Source organism: Vicia villosa, linkage group LG5, assembly GCF_029867415.1.
Source record: "Vicia villosa cultivar HV-30 ecotype Madison, WI linkage group LG5, Vvil1.0, whole genome shotgun sequence".
Lineage (NCBI taxonomy): Eukaryota > Viridiplantae > Streptophyta > Magnoliopsida > Fabales > Fabaceae > Vicia > Vicia villosa.
In genome coordinates this window covers 123,504,176-123,520,548 of record NC_081184.1, presented here as the reverse complement: position 1 = coordinate 123,520,548, position 16,373 = coordinate 123,504,176, and the positions used below count along the sequence as shown (strand labels likewise).

General features: G+C 33.6%; 1 protein-coding gene across 1 annotated transcript; it reads right to left on the bottom strand.

Moving 5' to 3' along the window:
• Window positions 1–7,069: 7,069 nt before the first annotated feature.
• LOC131607208 (transcription factor bHLH162-like) lies at window positions 7,070–8,408 on the bottom strand. The gene is made up of 3 exons (XM_058879229.1): window positions 8,100–8,408; window positions 7,668–8,003; window positions 7,070–7,581 (listed from the first exon to the last, which is right to left on the bottom strand). The coding sequence occupies exons 1-3, from the start codon at window positions 8,235–8,237 to the stop codon at window positions 7,438–7,440; spliced, it is 618 nt and encodes a 205-aa protein (XP_058735212.1). The 5' UTR covers window positions 8,238–8,408; the 3' UTR covers window positions 7,070–7,437.
• Between the last annotated feature and the right edge of the window lie 7,965 nt (window positions 8,409–16,373).

Sequence of the window (16,373 nt, the reverse complement as noted above, 5' to 3'; positions counted from 1 at the left end):
GCTTGTTTTCAGGGTTAGGTTCAACATAGGCAAGAAAAACCTTTGGTTTTGTATTGCCTTCTGCCTCTAGTTTGCATATGATGTGGGTATGTGCATTCTCCAACAAGGGAGTATGTGGTTTCCCACTATGAAATGAGAGTGATTGAGAGGCATTAGATGAACTAAGGTGACACCGAGATGCATAAGAGAAATTGGGGTCACTGTTACTGTTGTAGGACATAATTTCAGCAGGTACCTGCCACTATGTATCAGATTGAGATGTAGGATTAACAATGGGGTTAGGTACTGTTGGTTGAGGTGAACTAGTATTTGGTTCAGGTTCAGGGCTGTGAAATGGTCCACAAACACACCTAGGAGAAATAGGGGAGGATAAGGTAGATAAGGAGTGAGACAGGTCATGATTATACAGATTCGATGTAGAGCTATTTTTAGTAGAGTTGGCATTACCACGTAGATATTAAGCATGCTTGAGGAAGGTTTTTATGACTTGTGTGTACTTGAGCTAGTAAAGAATAAAGAGATATAAGAGAATTTAGCTTCATTAAATATTACATCTTTAGAGATAAAGACTACCCCCTCCTGCATTCAAGCATCTATAGCCCTTGTGACACATTCAGATATTCTCAATTGAAGTTTGTTATGATTATATATATGGTTTTATCAAAGGAAAACAAGCACACCCAATGTTTTGATGGACTTATAGTCAGGTAATGAGTTGTGCAGGGCATGAAGTGGAGAAGAGAATTTTGTTAAGGCCTTTATTAGTAGTCTGTTAATGAGGTAAACTGAGGTAGTGAAGCACTTATCCCAATAAGTGATAGGTATAAAAGCATGAGCAAAGAGGGTTAGTCCCATATCTACATTAATATGCCTATGTTTCCTCTCAACAATGTCATTAAATTTAATGTTAGCATTAAAGTTGTGTTTTAACAGCAAAATGGAATAGTTTAAAATCATATAAGGCATCAGAATTTTGCATATGAAAGTTAATCTAGATATAACGAGTAAAGGCATCAACAAATGTAATGTAATAATAGTAACCACGAGTAGAAGGATAGAAGGAAAGCCCCATAAGTCTGTGTGAATAACTTCAAATGGAGAAGTCCCATAAGTCTATGTGAATAACTTCAAATGGAGAATGATACACACTGTTTGATAAAGGAGAGTACAATCTACATGACTTTAGTAAACAACACGAACTGCAAAAATAAAGAGTTGTCTTACTGGATATGAAAATATTACCTACTGATGGAACCTACATTATCACCAAAGTTATCAGGTGTAACATTGTTCACAGTGGGAAAGCAGACTTGGTTCAAAGTTTGAGGCATAGAGCTTGAGGATTCCAAGGGAAAATTTGGAAAACAGCAAAGTCCATTTGCATCACAGAATCCTTCAAGTAGAGTCTCCATAGATAAACCAATTGATTGGATATCTAAACTTTGACTATTACTTACACAAACTTTCTTAAAACCATAATAAGGGTAACTTGTGTAAATGCATTTGTGTGAAGTTATATGATGGTACACGCCTTAGTAATTAAACCAAACTTAAGAGTATAGTTCTGAATGTACATATAAATTCCTGAGTGAAAGTAAAGGAGCTGTGAGTTGCTAAGTGTAGTTGCAGGTTGTTGATTTGAGTTAGTGGTATGAAATTTCATGGAAGTTGACGCAACTCATTGATCTCGAGCCACAAGATGAGATGCTTGATGATTGGAAGATGTAGAGACTCTTCATCATATCGATGCCAACTATCAATAACAACATATCCATATTTTTCGCACAACTGCGATGCAAGTCTGTTCTTAATGCTAACATTGTCGCCATGGCCATGGACACAAACAGTTGTTATACCCTCAAAGATGGCATCAATTTGATTTTCTCCTATGACAGGTTCACCAATTGCAAGAAGGGATCTCGTGATGGCTTTGATTCGAAGGGTATACTCTGAGATTGATTGATTCACTTTCATGGTGGGTATGATCTCCAAACGAAGTTGTTGCACTTTGGCTTTCATAAGAGCATTGGGGTGTTTATGGACTTTGTCCGACACTTCGTATGCGTGTTTGCATACAAAACACCTAGGAAGAACAATGCTTGATCTTGCACAATCCACATTTCATATTCATCGGAAATGATTTCAGCTCAATGATCTGATTCGTTTTTGATATTATGTGGGATTTGAAGATTGACAGTGCATTTTGTTTGGGAGAATGACTCTTTCAATAATAGGTTCCACAAAAAATTGCTATCAAGAAGCTTGATTGATAATATGGAGCCAAACTCATTGCTTTTGGACGATCTCCAATTGGTGAATTGTGTAATGACATTCTGAGAGTTGCAAGCTCGTTCTTGCAAATCTTGAAACGAGCTAGCAAAGTCACCCATTGATGAGGGTTGATAGATACAGTGGCGAAGAAATTTCCACTATTTTAAGCTTCTTTGAAGCTGTTAAACAATTGCCACTAGTGAAGCTTCAAAGGACTTGAAGATATTGATTGAATCTAAGGCAATTGATACCATAATAGATATTGAAAAATCAGAATTTCATCTTGTTGACTAAAGCGGTTACATTCTCAATTCGTATAGCGATTAATACAATAGTCAAGTTTGTTACAAGATAAACCAACTCTAAACAAACTTATAACTAAGATTTACTAACCAAAGTAATCAAATCAAACAAATATCAACAAAAAAAATAACTTATCAGGATTCTTTAGCATAATTATTCTATCAAATATCTAGTATATATAATATTATTTTATTTTACATTTTATTTTTTGAAAACCCTAGTAATTGAGATGACTCTATCTAGAAACTCCACACATCATTTCCAATTTCAATATTCCAGAACTCGTGAAGCTGTATTTCCATATAATTGGATGATCCACTCACAATCCTTTTCAATCTTTCACTCATTTTTGTCGCTCCAAATTGAACATAAGTCTGAGGAATCTGCATTAATAAAAACAGTTCCTAGATCAAATCAAAGAAAATGCTCACATTTAATTAAGAAAGTAACTAAACAGATGCAAATATAGATATCATGGATTTAAATTACAGTTGCGATTGCGGATGAGGTTGTAGGTGTTGCAACTGTGGTCAGTGTGGTTATTGTAGTGTGAATTTTAATTGGGAGGTGATTAAAAATCACCGCTGAAAAATATATTAAGATTTTTCATTATATTATTATAAGTAAATTGAGTTTTGGTGTTCCGAAATTTTGACATACTTGAAGAAACATGGACGAAATTATTTGCTATGGTAGTGCGGCCAGATGCGTGATTTTAAATCACATTGCAGTTGCGGTCTGATTGCGGTTGTGAAGACTATCACATGAACATTATTGCAGCTGCAATTTAAAACCATGATAGATATATTTCTCATGCACGACATAGTCGAGAAATTGACACTCTTGACATCTACATTCTCTTCATACAACACGAATAATTTCATAGAAATGATCCAATTATCTAAACCACAAGTTAAAACCAATACCATGGATTTCAAATCGAGGCGATTTTTACACCAAAACAACATTCACGCGACCTTTTCTTCTTCTCCATTAACAATCTCTCTTCTCCTCAGCCATCTTCAAATTTGCCTCTAAACTCTTAGGCAAAATACTTATTTTGTTCCCTTAATTATACTCTTGGGTTCATATTAGTCCCTTAATTTTTTTCGTGTCACCTTAGTCTCGAAACTTTCAAAATATTTCATTTTAGTCCTTGTCTAATTATCGACCAAAAAACTTTAAAATCGGTCGCTAAATCTATCTCTAATTAGACAAAAAAACACTAAAATAAAACATTTTAGAAGTTAAGAGACCAAAGTAACACAAAAGAAAATTAAGGAACCAATATAAATCTAAGAGCATAGTTAAAAGACCAAAATATATTTTTACCTGACTCTTAATGTAGTTTATCGCTTCATTTACTTGGTATGGCAACACCAACGCTAATTCCTACATTATGAATAAATTATAATAATCAAATCAAACTTTTAGTGAAAGTGAAAAGCTAATGGGAAAATAAAAACGTCATTGTTATGAAAGAAACACATCGAAGATCCATTTATATCATCGTACTGGTAGTAATTTGTTGTTGCCGTCCAAGTGGAATATTCAAAGACACACATGTTTTTATGTACCTTACATGTCGTGTTCTACATCTCATGCTCTGTCTCTGTTTTGTTTTGTTTGGCTTGAATTGAATTTGAATGCCAAGTTCTTTGCAAGAAAGAATGGAGAGAGGCGTGTACGGGTGTTGATAGTTATGGATCGACCTGCGAATTCAATATTGTTTTTTAGTGTTCAGGACCATTTGTAAGGACCAAAGTCATAGTGCCTAAAAGTTTCGTCAAAAGTAAAGCACATGAAGCACATGATCTCTCATTCATTCAAAAATAGATAATTCCGCTCTCCACACGCGATGATCACCATCTTGTTAGATTTAGCGGTTATCCGCACAACACGTCTAACATTACCTAGACGATTTTAAATCGCTCTTACTATATAAAGAAAAAACACATACTCCATAATGTTATTGAAAGTTTAATGTCGTTGTTGGTAATATATGTTGTTATTTTTAATGTAATATAAGGTTTGTAATATATGTTGTTGTTTTTAATGTAATATACGGTTTAATTATGTTAGTAATATATTTTGATGTTCTTAATGATATTGTTTGTAATATATAGTTCGAGATATGTTGTTGCTCGCTTAATGTAATAGGTTTTAATTATTTTAATAATATATGTTCTTGTTTCTAATGTTGTTTTTAATGTCTTGTTGTTATTTACTATTTATTTATTTTTTGTTTAAATAGATAGATGGACGATCCATCCAGCATTTTTCTGCAATTGAGGGTACCTCTAGTTCAGTAAAAGATAAAATACTAAAAGTGCCACAATGATGGTATTGACAAAAGTCTCCAACGCAGGTTAAGTTGCAGATCAATTTGATATGCAATTTAGGAGATATTTTGGTAAAAATTATGGATCTAAGTGATGGATTTAACTAAATTGCATAAATACAAATTATAACACATTATTATATTATAGAGTAATAAAGAATAATTAGAACGGTGTACCTTGTAGGATTTGAGAGAGTGCTGTTAGAAAAGTGATATGAGAGGATTATTACCCTCATTGCCGTTTAGGTTTCCACACTATATTAATCGTCTAAAGGGGCAACGCTTAAATAACTAAACGGCTGAAGACATGGACCTCTCATTGGACTTAACTGAATGGTCCAACCCATTACGGTCCATTCAGGCATAATGCCCAATTAAATAATTCATCAATAATTAATGTTTAATAATATTGACCATAACATAATAATTAATAATTAATTATTTCAATCCATATTTGATTAATTAAATAATTAATCTAACAATCTCCTACTTGGATGACAATAATTAATTATTAAAAATTACCGGTAAAACAATTATTGAATTGCACGATAAAATCAATATACGACTCCTAGAAAAATTAGAAATTTTGCGCTCACATTTTTTAATTGCACGATAGAATCAATATATGACTCCTAGAAAAATTTATTAGACAATTATTGGTTCCAATATTTGTATAGTTAGACAATTTTCTCATCTTCGCCCTTTAATTTATTTATTTATTTTTAAATTTGCTTTAATTCTACATCTCACACTTAGGGGTGTTTATGGATGCGGGTTGACCCACGAACCCGTTAACCCAAACCAACCCAACCCATAAATTACCCGGACCCGTTCATTTACGGGTATACCCAACCCAACCCATAACAACCCATATAGTTTTGGTTCGGGTATCGGGTTTGAGTTTTGCAACCCGTGAACCCGTTGACCCAACCCATTGATGTCACATTAGTAATTTCTTATTTTTTTATTATCATTTTAAATAAAAATATATATTATTATCTCAGTACTAACCGTTATTTTTCTAAAAATGTTGTATTCCCCACCAATAATATTACTAAATAATTGAGTTTACGTAAGACTAAATTTTGTTTCTTATTTTCTTTTGTAATATTTCCAACTTATGTATTTTATAAAAATAACGTGTCTTGTGAAATTTTATACTATTATCTAGTGCTATCTCATGTTGATAAATATTATTAGATATTATATGATGTGTTTCATCCATTTTGTGTGTTAGAAATGCGTATAAATGTATGGAATTGTGTTACAATATTTTTAAATTGAAAAAATTTATTATTATTTTATTTAAAACACAATCCACGAACCCAACCCAACCCAACCCATAAATGCACGGGTTGGTTCGGGTTGGTTTTGATAATGAAATAGCGGGTTGGATAGCAAACCCAACCCATTAAAATTTGAACGGGTCGGATAACGGGTTAGGCCAAACCCAGTCCAACTCAACCCATGTACACCCCTACTCACACTTGTATTTATATATATTTTTTAAATCTTGATATATCCGGCATTACGACTGACTAATCCAAGAGAACTAATTCCACCGTCCATTTGCGGGGGCCTTGTTTAAAATCATAGCAAAGCTATGTATGGACTGATCCAACACACTTTTATTTTTTAACCACATTATGCTGTGCTGCCCTAAATTGAAGTCTTTATGGTTGAAGATTTGTCGATGGTTGGAGTTAGACTTGTCTTTAACCAAGGATTGTTGTAGCCATTTGATTATTAGTATTGAATTAATGGCAAGTAAAATGACTAGGAACAGGGCAGGTGCAATTTGGTTAACAATTTGTTAGGGCATTTGAAAGCATAGAAACGATATAGTATTCAACAATGCCGTTGTCAATATTGAAGAATTGTTTGCATGATCATTTGGTTCTCGTGGTGGTGGTTGGCAATAGAATCTAGGGATAGAATTAAATCCAATTTTTATGATTGGTTCCATAACCCTTATAGGATCGTTTTGCGTTGCGTTGAATTTCTTATAAGGGTTTGAGTACCCCTAGTACTCCATTCTTTCTATTCAAGAGTTGCTTATTAAAAAAAATACTAAAACATATGATGCGAAAAATATTTTTGCAAAAAATTGATTAGTGAAGTATCACAATCACTGACAATATTTTGTGACATATTTTCTGGAATCTTCAACAAATTGTGACACATATCTAGCTAGAGCCCAATTACCATTATCCTTCTGTTCACTTCCATATATAATAGCAAAGTCAATTAAGTAACACTAACAATTTCAAACAAATGAATTGTTGGTCTAGTATGTTCAACCATTATCAATACCCTGAGAAATGAATCACATAACTTGATACATTGTAGATGCATTCAAAAATATCTTGAACATATTTTTCATCACTACACAATATATACCTAGAAATATAATGATGTCCATCCAATAATACTAACTGCTTCATTTTAAATTTTGGACTCCTTATTATCTTGCCTCAATAACTTTTATTCTAAATCAATGAAACTCCTAGCCATGACTCTACCTAGAAACTCCATACATCATTTCCAATTTCAAAATCCCAGAACTCATGAGGCTGTATTTCCACATCACTGGATGATCCACTCACAAACATTCTCAATCTTTCACTCACTTTTGTCGCTCCAAATTGAACACAAGTCTGAGGAATCTGCATTAATAAATGATCAATTACTATATCAAATTAAAGAAAATGCAAACATTTAATTATAAGTAACTAACAAACCAGATATATACCTCAGCATGCACGACATGTAGGAAAGAATCATCTCCAATTCTCGAGGAATTGACACTCTTGACATCTACATTCTCTTCATGCAACACACGAGTAATTTCATAGAATATGAACTGATTATCTAAACCACACGTTAGAACGACTTGCAGAGAAGAACCAAATTCATGAATTTCGAAACATGGCGATTTTGGTACACCAAAACAACATTCACGCGATCTTTTCTTCTTCTCCATTAACAATCTCTCTTTCTTCTCCTCAGCCATCTTCACATTTGCCTCTAAACACTTTATATAGTTTATGGCTTCATCTACTTGGTCCGGTAATGCCAACGCCAACTCCTACATTATACATAATATATTAACAATCAAATCAAACAAGAACAATAAGTAACTAACTTTTAGCTAGGTTTAATATAAAGAGAGAGAATTACAAACCGTAGGGCTATAGTTAGGGAGAAGAGAGTTGAGTTTGGTGTAGAGAATCTTCATCTGATTTCTTCTGTTTTTCTCCACAAGTCTTCTTTCAACTTTGGTTGGACAGGTAGAAGGTTGATCATTTCTCAAATGATCCATTATAGATAAGATATTATTAATAATCAATTAATCTTTGTTTTTTTTTTTCCTTTTAAGATGAGCTAGGTTATAGGTAGGTTAAGATTTAAGAATAGGATGAAATTGTGAATTGTTGTGAAAGTGGGTGTATGATATATAGGAAAGGAACAAGTGTGATGGAATGGAATGAATAGAGAGAGATTAAAGCAATATATATAATGTAACTAACTTTGATGAAAGTCTAAAGTTAATGGGAAAATAGAAACGTCAGTTTAGAGACGTCATTATTTGAGAGAAACATATCGAAGATCCATTTATGTGATCGTACGTTGTAATATTGTTGTTGCCGTCAAAGTGGAATTTTTAAAGACACACGTGTCTTTTGCACCTTACTTGTCGTGTTGTTATGTAACTGTTTGGTTTGAATTGCAAGTCCTTGGATATGTAGAAAGGGGTGTACGATATTGATAATTTGAAGGAAAAAATTTGAAATTTTATGCATGCTAATGTATAATAATGCCAATTTATTGACGTCACATATATTTACATCACTCATGTTAAATTTATAGTAATGGGCGTGACATATTTGTTACTAATTTCCTACTATGAGAAGTGTTCTGGGCCGGTCAAGACCCATTAAAGGGAGACTCAATTACAACTTCACATAAAGTTTTAGGATTGTTAGACTCAATTACAACTTCACATAAAGTTTTAGGAGTGTTCATGTATAGTTTATATAGTTTATTAAGAGATTTGAATTGTACCTAATCGAATCATAACAAATAATTACAAGAATTGAACTGAATTATTAAAATTTATTTATAGTCGAATTGAACCAAACAATTGGTTAGTATACCGATTTTTAATTCTGAATCGTACCAAATTATTAGTAATATTTTTTAAAAGAACCGATTGTTATGTTTGAACAAAATCATTACATGTTTTTTGAATTTTTCTAATAAAAAATTATTTCAAATTTTTTAAAATTATTTTAGTAAATATTATTTTTTTTCACCATTATGTAATGTAAATTACAGATTTTTAAAATTATTTTTATCTAATATGTAATGTTGTGTTGTTTGTTTAAATCAAAATATTGATCGTAGTTTATAAATGGTTTGTAATTTTTTATTTATTGACGGTGTTTTTACCCGCTTCATATTATAAAAGGTTTGAGAATTCTTAATTATCTGTTAATTAATCTCTGGCTTAAAAGAAATCAAAACACTAACGTATTCATGCAATAAGATAGAGGAAGCGTATTACTGCAATATTCACGTTCAATTTTTCTTTACATAATTGATTCAAAGTTCAATTTATTTTTACCACATTTATCACCTATATAAAAAATTTAATACTAAATATTATTAATTGGAAGAAATTATCGTTGAACTAAAGTTCTAATATTAGTAATAAAATATCAATGAAAAATATCACTAACCAAAGTTCTAACATAACCAACTATAAATATGGGTTGTGTGGTTCGGTTCGATATATTTTACTTCGGTTAACAATTCAATTTAGTTATCGAATTGTTTGAAAAGCTATAGTTCGATTCATAAATCAAAGAGAACGGTTCAATTACTTAACAACAGTTCGGTTCGGTTCTATAGTTCAGTACAATTTTATGAATTTTTTGAACAGCCCTAAAAAGTTCAATAACTAATTTGATCTAAAGACATAAATAATTCACTTAAAGATAAACTCATACTTTTCATGTTTCACTTTATTCTTTTTTGGATTCATTAAATAATATGAGCATTGAAATGTTAATTTTGCAGGTCAATCCCCTGTGATCCACTGTATCAGAGACTTGCAGTATCACATCAGGAGTCAAACATCATACTTCAAGCATAATTCTAGTTTTGATTCGGAATAGAGACGTTGTTTGTGCGAATCGACTATTGGTTCTCACAAATTTCCACGATCATATCTTGTCTTGATGCGAAAGCCAATTTGTCATAACGAAATGCCAAGATAAGAGAAGATGACTTTTATTTATATCTCCTTTGTACCCTTTCAATCTAACGCCCTTCTGATTTTTGGCATTGATGAGGCCAAAAGGAACCACCAAGCGAAGGGGAGTTTCCGAAGTTAAATTTCATTCGATCAGTATAAATAGAATGTGAAATGGAGTTAAGGACATGAAAGGATCAACAAAATATTCAATACAATTTCCTTGAAACCATGACCCCAGCAGCAATAGAAATCTCGGTAGCTTGGCGTACCTCGAGATGGTCGGGATGTGAGAGTACATATGTGTGCTACGAACCGCCATGAGAGGTCGAATTTGTAGGGCACATGTCGATCTTATCACTCATAAGAGCGAGAATAAGGACCTACCAAAGCCGGTCGTAGAGCAAACAGATAGAAAAAATTGAGTGTATGTTTCTTCAATATACTTTCCGTGAAGTCATTGCGAATTCCATCAAATGGACCACGGTCGTGTGTTGGATGCAACACCACCCTCAAATGAATCAACACAAATGCAAAGAGATGATCATTACTGATGCTGGTCACACACAACAAAGAGCCTTTTCCAAAGAACGAAGCTGAGAGGGTTCCTATACCAAAGCGGATAATACCTCGTAGCCACAGTGGCTTGGACTTGAGGTCGACCGGAACATCATCATCTACCTAAATTGTGTCGACCATCCACGAGTATCCATCATTATCCATTACACAACCCTATCAAAGAAAGCAGCAATGACCGAAGGGATCTTAGCGACCATAAAGAAGTTTGGAAGACCATATGCATCAACCTCGTTCCAAGTAACGATAGGCCAATAATCTACCCTAGGTCGAGGGGTCCAAACGATATCCAGGCTAAGTTTAGTAGGAAAACCATTTGAATTTTGAATCATTTTATTAACCTTTGATATGATTAATGTTACTATCTCTATCAAAATGGTGTGAATTTTTCCATTTCTTTTAAAAGCAATATCAAAGAAATAAATTTTTTTATGCAGTAGCATGTGCAACCACCCTTCATAGGAGCTAGCCACTCCAAGGTTATAGGAGGTGGAGCCCGAAGACGTCAACCTATAACAAGTCTCAAACTTGGGGGTAGAGAAAAGGACCCCCACTATTGGTTGGGGACGATCCTCCAACGATGCTGTAAAATTACACGAGTTTCCAACGAAATGGATGGGTAAGGTTTACGTTAGGTCTTGATGAACTGGACAGGTAAGAATTATGTAGGGACGGGTAATGACGAAACATGTAGAGGTCATGCCTATTCCCAACGATGCATGACAGCTAAACCAAAATGTAGCTAAGTTGCCCCTACCCCTAGCAAGGAGGAAGAAATGAACAAATCTAACCTAAAAAACATTAAATCCAAGGGTGAGTGGGTCAATAGAAAAAGAAAATAATTCAAAGATATTAAACTATTTAAGAAACTCGAAAACTCACAAGAATTTTAATTAACACAAAAAGAAAGAGTCACTATAAATCTTAAATAGGCAACAATTACACACAAGTGAGATCCATACAAAATATTACACATTGGATCCCTCTTTGGGGTCTTCGTTGTCTCCTAAGGTGGCCCCATCCAGGACCACTTTCTCTGAGTCTATCTCTGACCAATGACCCAATGTACCTGGACAAAACAACTCTACCTGATCGACACATCTTTAAAAGCACCAAAGATAGCCTTAAGGCCCTCATCAACAACTTCATTGTCTTTCTTCTACAACATTCTCATCTTTACAGCATGGATCTCCCGCTCCTTGGCATAAAAGTGTTTCTCCTCTTCAGTGCATCTTCAACCATAATCAGTTGAGAAGTCAACTCCACCAAAGATGCCTTCGCTTCCTCAATTCTTGCAACTCGAACACTCAAGCAACCAAAGTGGAGGGCAAGTCATGGGTATTCACTTCTTTCAGAAGACTAGATTGCCTAGCCATCTCCTCCTAGAACCCGAACAGTTGTTCTTGGAGACACAGTCGGTCATGAGCAGCCACATTATATTTCACCTTCCATATATCTCTCTCCTTAGAAGGATTACCTGGGGTGAGGACATTCCCTCGACCCGCATCTGCCATGGACATCAAAGAGTAACTACGTAACATACGGAAGCTTGTCTTTGAAATCAGCTCCATTTTCTCAACATCGAAAAGATTCTGGAGGAAAGCAAGGTCCCACTTAGGCACGCCAGCTCGAGCCTCCTTTAAAGTATGGGGTATCAAAGATTGGAGGCAATCGGGAAATTTTAAAGGAGTTGGCAAAGTCCTAGAACTAAGAATAGTGAGTCCACTACAACAAAATATAGATTTCATAACAAACTTTCACCTTGTCTAAGTACTCCATCGAGGTAAAATCTATTCAATTAGGCGCCTTTCTTTATTTTTTAACTTTTAAGCCACATTTCACCCCACACAATGATAACAACTTTGGTGTAATGTGGCGTGTTCCTTTTTTATTTATTTTTAAATTATAATTAAATTACTATTCCCACGGCTAGGTTTTTCAACTGTGGGAACATGTCTCCCAGGGACACGCTTCGAATCCCAGTATATACAGTTTAGTTGTTTATTCATTTTTAAGCCACCTTTAGGTTACAATTTCTTCTCAATTTTTTACTATCTTGACAATTCTGGCGTTGAAAATTAATGTTGAGGATCAAGAATACTGTTTACTTGATAAAGTGAAACTTGACATTAATCTTCAAACCAAGTTTTTCAATATATTATTTTATAATCTTCAAATCCAAATATTCAAAGTCAATGATGCCACAACAACAACAATGATAAATGGTGTTTTCTAGTTTGGTTTATGAGAGAAATTATGTTTTCGAGTTTTGTTTAAGGGATAAGTAGAGTTCATTAATGGAATATGAAGTTTGGAAGCGGAATAAGTTAGGTTTATGGTAAAGGTGAATGAATTTGTAGAGCTTTTACAGACAAATATAGCTAAATTTTCCACATGGTAGGTACAAAGGACCGAGGTGAAAAGGTTTGCCATTTTTATTATAAATTAAAAGGAGTCGTGGTGAAAATTTACTCCTTTTAAATTAAAACAAAATATAGAAACAAATTTGTAGCTTATTTTACTTCAGAATAGAACAACTCCTAGCAAAAACTCATCTCCATAAATGTACGAAGCACCCTTTCTTCATTAACCTACATCATATTTTCTCTAATTCATACAAAGAAAAGAAAGGAAACACGAAACTCACAAGAAGGGTACACAAAACTCATTTCTTTGACTTATTTTTCCCATTTCCGATACTAGAAATATTTACACTATTCATGTTACAATCACTAGCGAAGCCAAGGCCCGGCCAGGCTGGGCACCTGCCCGGGCTCTTCCGCGTGTATCCTCAAGCCTCACCTCAAGTACGTGCTCGAATTCGCTCTTACAATAGTAACAATTACTTGCAATCTCTTTTGGATTCACGCACAGTTTTGGTTCAGCCATGATTTCTACGAAGAGTTCGACGAAATACCTCCACTGTTTTCTTTTCTTTTCTCCTGCTTCTGTTTTGATTTTCCTGTGATGGAATGTTAAATTGTTATACTAATGATGATGCAGCCCATACTAATGATGATGCATCCCGAAAATTGGTTACTCTGTTACCGTTATCGTCGTTTTGAAACTCACACGCGAAGTGTTCGATGAAATGCATAAGTCAATTTCTTGCTTTTTTCCCTTGAGTAGTGTAGTTGGTTGAGGCTCACAACATTAATTTGTTATGTTTGTATGAGATGCAGCTTTAGGGTCATTCATCCATGGAAACATATGGGGGATAACTTGATTAGTGCAAGGTATTTTTGTTTCTATCTCTTTTTGTTAGAGTTAAATGTAGTTATTTATTCTCTCAAGTATTTGATTCTCCCTTAATTTATTTTCTTGCAAGAGAGTGTTTGGAAACTTACTAGAATACATAAGAAAGCCAAACATTTGATTCTAGAAAAATATGAAGAGTGAATACTTGTTGATTTTCAATTTGTAAATGTATTTTGTTTAAGTTGAGATCTTAGAGATTATTGGTCATTGACCAAGTTTTAGTAAAATTTCAGTTGTTCTTATATATTTATTTTAGTAGCTAGCATATAAGTCACTTTATTATATTAGTTTAACGATACATTACCTGCAAATGTGTTGTGGTGGTTTTGTTTTATGAATGTTGCGCCGTTAAATTTGAAGGATGTTTAAAAAATTCTGAATTTATCTTATGAATATTGCACATTCAAACTTGAATTGAAACTGATAGATATCAAATTTTGAAGAAAGAACTATTTTTTTATATACAATTTGTTCTGATATGTAATTTATAGTTTAATGATATATAAATTGTTGATCTACTTTCTTCTTCCCTTTGTGTTCCATTCTTTTATTCCTATTCCACATTTATTATCTTGCAAATGTTTATGGTTTTCCAGATTCTAAAATATGTATACACTGTATCAATAATACATAGTGCTTTGGCAATAAGAGTAATGGAATGCAATATTAAAAGTGTTTCTTATGTTTGCATTTTGGTGAAGCCTTTGATTTTACAAGTGTTTTTTAACTTATAATTCTGCATTAATTATCTGTTGGATTTAAGTTATAATTTGTAGTTCAAAATGTGTCATAGGGCTCAACAAAATATCAATCCAATAATCGATTAAAACGTTTTCAATTTTGCCCAGGCTTTGTAATTTTCCTGGCTTCGCCACTGGTTACAATAATGTTGTTGTTGTTAAGACCCTAAACCATAGACGTTTCATATGGTAGCACGTTGTCAGACCGTAATTATGAGGCTAAGAAGATACTATGTCCAATAGGTTTTGATTATATCAAAATTAATGCATATCGTAATGGTTACATATTATACAAGAAATAGTATGAAAAAATTAATCGGTGCCCGGAGTGTAAGGAGTTGCGCTACAAGGTGAAGGATAGTGGTGTTGATGATGATGACACTGTAAGCTAGAATCGTCCTATTGCTAAAGTGTTGCGGTACCTACCTATAATTCCAATGTTCAAGAGACTATTTTCTGGTGTAAATGAGGCAAGGATTATTAGATGAAAGAAAATGTGATAAACAATTTCGCCAAGCAGCTGATTCTTTGCAATGGAAGAAAATTGATTTATTGTATATGGATTTTGGCCATGAGCCAAGAAACCTTAGGCTTGAACTTGGCACTGATGAAATGAACCCCTTTGGTAATATGAGTACTAACCATGCTTCGTGGCATGTTATTCTCATGATTTAATACCTATCTTCTTGGTTGGTTATGCATGAAGCACAAATATATGATGTTATCTATGATGATTTTGGGGCCAAGTCAATCTGAAAATGACATAGATGTTTATCTAAGTCCATTGATTGGAGATTTAATGGTTTTGTAGGAGGAATGCATTGATGTTGATAATACGTATTGGGGTGAAAAGTTTAATATGTGTCCTATGAAGATCTTCAACAAATATACAAAGAATCATGATTGTTCGGAAGCTTCAACCATTGAAAGTTACATCCACTACTACAAATAATACATTTCATGACGAAGCTTTCACCTCATCTAGAAAAAATGAGGTATTATGCCTAGGCGCGCCTTGTTTTATTTATTATTAATAATAAAAACAACATATTCCTTCGATTTTTAAGAAAACCAAGGGGGAAAATAAATTAGGACACGCTTCAAATCTTAGCTTTTGTAGTTTATGTTTTTATTTGTTTATAAGTGCAAACTAAATGAACTAACCCTTCGGTATTTTGATATAACCGGGAATCAAATAATCAGATTTCACTATAAAAACACTCGTCAAACAGAATTTAACCTAATATGAAGTCGCCCCAAACTTGCATGCATCATTCTTTGGGATGGATTTCAAGAAGAAAAAAACTTCAATGTTCTTCTATCTAGAACAAAATATTTTTTCTACCCTTGCAATCTATCTCACATAATGGTGTTAATGTTGTTGTATTTTTGCTCATTTGATAAATTGCAAGCAAAGAAAATCAATCTTGCTTCAACTATTAGTTGTACATTTCCAACCAAAACAATAGTATGACATTTCTTGTGTACTTCTCTCTCTCCAAACAAACAGACTGCTAAAAAATGGTGAATTTGAATGCAAAGTTCAGACATTCAAGCATCATTCATTTAGAAGTTGAAATTTAAACAGAGAAGGGAGCTTCAACTTACACAGAGAAGGGAGCTTAAC